Source organism: Triticum urartu, chromosome 6A, assembly GCF_056163025.1.
Source record: "Triticum urartu cultivar PI428250 chromosome 6A, HENAU_Tu73, whole genome shotgun sequence".
NCBI classification, from domain to species: domain Eukaryota; kingdom Viridiplantae; phylum Streptophyta; class Magnoliopsida; order Poales; family Poaceae; genus Triticum; species Triticum urartu.
The window spans coordinates 215,549,669-215,555,897 of NC_141878.1; the positions used below are offsets into that span (position 1 = coordinate 215,549,669).

Here is a 6,229-nt window from a genome sequence, read left to right on the forward strand (position 1 = left end):
GTATTTCACCTTTGCAAAACAAGAAGTTCAGGTTGTGGAGAGTGCTCAGTTCAGGTACATATAGAATTAAAAAGCATGATGTGAAGTTCATTCTGTGAAGGGTGCTCAGTTCAGGTACAAAGGCATTGGCAGATGCTCAGCTCAGTGCATAGTGTGATGGCTCTCACCACTTTTATATGAGAAGTTCAGGCTGTGAATAATTCTAAGTTCAGTTACAAAGGTATATGTAGATATAACTTGTGTGCTAATAGACATTTTTTTCTTTTATGTCAGCAAGACGAGAGACGCATGAAGAAGCTTAGAAGTTCCCAGCAGCAAGTACACAATCCAAAGCCTGTACGCGTTGCACCACCCCCTCAATGGGTCACACCACAAACGCACCAACAGCATTACCAACCTGCTCCAGACCAAAAATGGATGACACCCGAAACACACGGATACTTCCAAGATGCTGGGTCACAGCCCTATCCGCATAGGTTTGCGCCTCCACCTGATTCGGTGACGCCGGAAATCCCCCGCGGATTCTTTGTATCCACCAGCAGACTCCCAAGCACGCCGATGGAGGAGGGGGTTAGCTCAAGTCCTGCGTGTAACTCTGGAGGTTATCCTAGTGTGCCTCATTAATGCCAAAGCGAAGCAACTAAACCGGATCCCAGGACAAATCCAACAGCAACACACACACACGGAGGAGAGTGATCTGCACACTACCACCGTTTGATCCTGCTGCTGCTGCTACAGGTCAGAATTCTACGGGGCATAAGGTAGATGGATTGCTTCACAAAACAAAAGAGCAAACCAAGACCAGGATCGCAATACCTCCACAACCACCTCAAGCAAAAAGGACGCAAACAAGAGAGAGGCCATCTTCAGCCCTCCTTCCTCCTCGTGATCCACTGCTGCATCCTGCTATGATTACTCCGCCATGCCCCATCCCAGAGGGACAGCAGCCGACACCGGCGGAGTTGCGATCATACACGCACGTAAGTGAAACAAAAAATATTTATATACGCATCTTGTATTATCTGCACATTTTCTGCTCCCTCCAGGATAACAAGTTCATAAACTGCATTTTAAGGTGTTGTTTGGATTATTTTTTTCTTTTTCTGCAGACGCCAGATCTACCGGATTATCTAATACCAAGACTAAAGATGCGATTCAAAGATGTAGAGAAAGCAAGGGAATTTTATAACAGATACGCCAGACACGCTGGTTTTGGAATCAGGAAGACGGGTGGAAATGATAATCGCAAGTATATTGTTTGCGCCTTCCAAGGGATACACACATCTTCTGTTTCAGAGGCCAACAGGAAGCGAAACAAAACATCGCAGAGGACGGGCTGCAATGCAAGAATGAGGGTGAAGGTGCAGGAGGATGGCACATGCATGGCAGTGGACATTGAGTACAATCATAATCACGAGCTCATGCAAAATGATGACATGCTGGTATTTTTGCACTCACACAAGAATTATGACCCCACTATTTTGGAGTACGTAAAGCTCCTGCAGTACCATGATGTCAAGCACACAACAATCATGTCCATGCTATCTGAAAATGAAGATGGAAGCTACTTCCTAAGCATGACCGGACGAGACCTGCTAAACCAGTAAGTATTCAAACACCCACATACTGCAATGTAAAATAGCATCCTAGCTCACAACCCTTTGCTAGCAAAAAATAAACAAATGCATGTTTGCATGTGATTTGTAGGAAAGCCATGAATGCAAGGAAAGATGATTTGGATGATGCATTGAAACTTGTTTCATTCTTCAAAGACATGAAGGCAATAAATGATGAGTTTTTCTATGACATCCAAGTGGACAAGGACAAGTCAATTAAAAACATTTTCTGGTCCAATGCAAGCTGCCGAGGAGCCTATCAAGACTTCGGCGATTGCGTAAAATTCGACACGACTTACAAGACCAACAGATTTCATATGCCCCTGGGAGTGTTTGTTGGAACAAACCATCACTTGCAATCAACGATATTTGCTGTTGCCCTGATAAGAGACGAAGATGCAAAGTCATTCAAGTGGCTGTTCGATACATTTCTACGGTGCATGAACAACAAGCACCCAACTTGCATTCTAACAGGTGAGTTCAAAAAAACTCCTCAAGTTTCATCATCTTTTCAGTCTATGGGTCTGTGTTGGTTGGGTACATTGGTTTTGTCTGAAAATAATGTAAAGAATGCAGTTCAACCACTGTAAGCACAGAAGTCCAACTAGCAGTACAAGAAAGCAAAATTATCTGTCACATGTCTAGAAAAAAATTAGTTATGAATGTGAAGTTCAAATACATGAATCGTAGAAGTTCAAGGACAAATCTATAAGATAAATATATGTAGCATGTTCAGAAAAATATAGTTATTTACGTGAAGTTCAAGCAGTGCCACCACAAAAGTTCAACAACAATGCTTTAAGAAAAATTTTGATTACGACACTACTAGTTTGTCCTACTACTAACTGTGAAGTTCAAGCACTGATACCAAAGAAGTTCAGCAACGCTGCTGTAAAGAAAAAATACATGTTACATTCTTAGATACCATACTGCCAACATGTGTAGTTTAAGTACTTGTACAACATAAGTTCACCATCAGTACAAAAAAAGAATCAAGTTTCATTTTTTTTAATTCATGCAGACCAATGCCCGATGGCGAAAGATATACCACAATCATTTCCAAACACCTTCCACAAGCTATGTCGTTGGCACATCATGAAGAAGTACAAGGAATACCTCGCGTTGCTGTACAAAAAGTACAAAACATTCAAAGAGGAGTTCACAGCTATATTAAACTGGCCGATGATGCCAACGGAGTTTGAAGATGCCTGGGCTAAACTCGTGCACAACTACAACCTGGAGAACAACCAGATGATGATGCAGCTCTGGAGTGATAGGAAGATGTGGATTTCAGCATATTACAAGAACATTTTCTGTGCTAGAATGACTTCCACACAACGAAGCGAGAGCATGAACCACGTGCTAAAGAAAGGGTTTGTCAAGGGGACCCGGAACCTACACAAGTTTGCTAGGCGGGTCAATGCTTGCATACAAACTTGGATGCAGAAGGAGAACGAGCAAACAATGACCAGCATGGTATGATGACAAGTACAAAACACCCCCATCATGTTCTGTTTTACCTTCAACATGTGCACTTTGAATTTAAAAAAATGAAACCCATGACTCTGCTTCGACTAATATCTCACTTTTTGACATGTGCAGACCAATCCTGTGACAAAAACAACTTACAGCTACGAGGAAGACATGTCTATCAAGTACATGAGAGCCGTGTACACTGAGATGAGGAATAGGATGAGAAAGGCCATGCTATTTCGCGCAAAGCGTACAGCAGAGCCCACTAAGTACCTTGTGTACTACCACAACAAGCCTGGCCATGATGATGAAGAAAGATTTTCCTGGTCAAAGCATGAATTCCAGGTTGTAGCTGACCCAGAGAAGGAAATATACGAGTGTGAATGCAAGCTCTGGACACACACAGGTGAGCGAAAAAACAAGATCATTAAATAGCTAGACTAGTAGTATCATATCAAAATTTATGAAACTCATTGCTGGCTCACAAACTATGTATTCTGCATTCATCACAAAAATGCAGGCCTGTTCTGCCTTCACATCATGAACATACTCGACTACATCAAGCCTGACAAATTTCCAAAGAAGTATATCCTCAAACGGTACACAAAGACTGCAAGATCACAACCAACCTTTGATACAAGGGACTACAACACAACCCCATCGGATGGCAGCTCAAGGCTATCAAAGCAAGACATCTTGCTGCAGCTGAATTTGATGGTTAACAAGAAAGCGATGAGATGTGGCCAGCAATATGACAGAGCCTACTATGTTCTCAAGAGGCTTGTGGAAGAGCTTGATGCAATACATTCAGCAAATCAAGCGGATGCTGACGAAAGGATGGCTGAAGAGGACGCTGAAATTGAAGATGACCTTCATTATTATGCAGCTGAAATGCTCAACGCCGCCGCTAAAGCCAACCAATGCAAGCAGGTGATGGCCAATCAATGGAGCAGCGATAGCAAGAGACGATGAAATTGCCGTTGTATTCTGAAACAAAGGGTAGTAAGAAAATTACTGCAGCAAAGAAAAGTGACAAGGGAGCTCAAATGAAGGCACCACCTGCAGGAAGAGTCGTCGTGCACGATGAGAACGGAGTGCCACTTGGACACAGGAAATGCAGTGTGTGCAACCAGGTTGCGGGACACAACAAGCTGACCTGTCCAACACTATTAGAAAGAAACAATGCTGAGGAGATCAAGCAAACCAAATCTCAAAAACAGCAGCCCAAAGTTATGGAACAAAAGAAGGGACCACACCCAAAGAAAGCAAGCAGCAGACTTTGTAGCATATGCAAGGAGTATGAACCACATAATGCAAGAACATGCCCGAAGCGTGCAGATGCTGAAAAGACAAGCAAAATGCCAGAGAAGAAACAGAAAGCAAGACCTAGAGCCAACAACAAGAAAGTGGTGGAAGATGAAGAGGAAGACGAAGATGAAGACACCATCGAAGAAGAGGAAGACGAAGAGGAAGAGCAAGTGGAATGCGACGATGAAGAGGAAGACGACGATGAAGAGGAAGAGGACGATGAAGAGGAAGAGGTATATGTCAAGCAAAAACCTCTACCACCAAAGCCTAGGAGGAGCGCAAGGCTCATGAACAGTTAGAATAGTTCAATTAACACAATGCAAACTTGTGTCATGTCAATGTGCAGAAAATTATGTCATCCCCTGGTAACATACACTGTGAAGTTCAAGTAATATTAATGCAGAAGTCCTGGTATGTTATGGAAGGAAGTGATGTGCTGGTGTTGTATTGCATAAAAGAGCAAGCAGTAATAAATTGAAAAACATACACTGTGAAGTTCAAGTAATATTACTGTAGAAGTCCTGGTATGTTATGGCAGGAAGTGATGTGCTGGTGTTGTATTGCATGAAAGAGCAACCAGCAAAATAATCATACAGTTTTGAAGTTCATGTCAGCTTATAGAAGAAGTTCTGGTATGTAAAATCGATGTAGGAAAAGAATATGCTTAAAAAATAAAGTTTCACCGCATAAACTAAGGTTAGCAAGCCTAAGACAACGCGTTTCAAATGTGAAGTTCTGCTTGGATACGTGCAGAAGTTCATGTACAATGCAACAAAGATAAAGAAACGTCAACAATATTTCTGCACAGATTTACATATGAAATACGTTCGCACTTGAAAAAACACAAAAAAATATAGATTCTACGCAAAAGCATACATATTGGTTGGGTTGAACATTACCAATGCATTACACAACACAAAATATCCTCTCCATATGAAACCAGCAGCCCAGCCACATCTCAAAGCAGAAGTTCAAGTCTACGATCATATGTTGGGAGCCCAAAAATAAACAACACAAAAAAATCAAGCAGTTCAACCAAAACCGAGGCAGAAGTTCAGGTACATCTGTTGGGGCAAAAACATTCAACACATGGATACTGAAAAACGACGCAGTACATTGAAATTCACAAAGCCAAATCATTCTCCACACCAAATCCATTTGTCCACAATATCATAAGTAATAGTGCTGCACCTACAGATACACAAATCACTAAAACATTCTTACAACCAAATCTTTACGGAATTGTTCCAATCATTATCAAACCTAAAAATTTGTACGAAATCAAATCTACAATGAAACTAATGCTTCGAATTCACGGGCCAAAGGACTGGATCTCTTTAGGGAGCTCTGAACGCAGCCAAAGGACTGGATCTCTTTAGGGAGCTCTGAACGCACAACTTCATTCTTCTCGCTAAAAATCAGAGTGTGCATGAACTCAGCCTTCCAGTCATCTACAGCAGCCTGCAAACAAAGAAAGGTGAAAATGATGGTTTAGTAACGGATATCTAAAACCACAGCGGGAGCGTCACAGCAAAAACAGACAAGAATAATCAAAGGATGATGAGACAAGAACAAAGACAGAACATACTTCCACATCACCAAAATCTTCAACAACCTCATCGCCATCATACGAAGAGCAGAACTTCATGGCAAAGAAACCACAATCATTACTCTTTTGCTTCGGAACATCGATGAAAGTCGGCCTCTTTGCAATAGTCACCCAGTTAGGCTGCTTGCTCGCCTTGTATGCAGCCTTGCCGTACACCTCCTCGAGCAACCCAACAAATATCTTCATCTGCCAGAAATAACAAAATTAGATGAAGTCAAAAACA

At 41.9% G+C, this 6,229-nt stretch overlaps 1 protein-coding gene across 1 annotated transcript; it reads left to right on the forward strand.

Annotated features, from left to right (window-relative positions):
* Positions 1 to 1,349: 1,349 nt before the first annotated feature.
* On the forward strand, positions 1,350 to 4,061 carry LOC147964811 (protein FAR1-RELATED SEQUENCE 5-like). Its single transcript, XM_087530168.1, has 5 exons — positions 1,350 to 1,603; positions 1,708 to 2,090; positions 2,638 to 3,092; positions 3,219 to 3,495; positions 3,610 to 4,061. The coding sequence occupies exons 1-5, from the start codon at positions 1,350 to 1,352 to the stop codon at positions 4,059 to 4,061; spliced, it is 1,821 nt and encodes a 606-aa protein (XP_087386294.1).
* Positions 4,062 to 6,229: the final 2,168 nt, after the last annotated feature.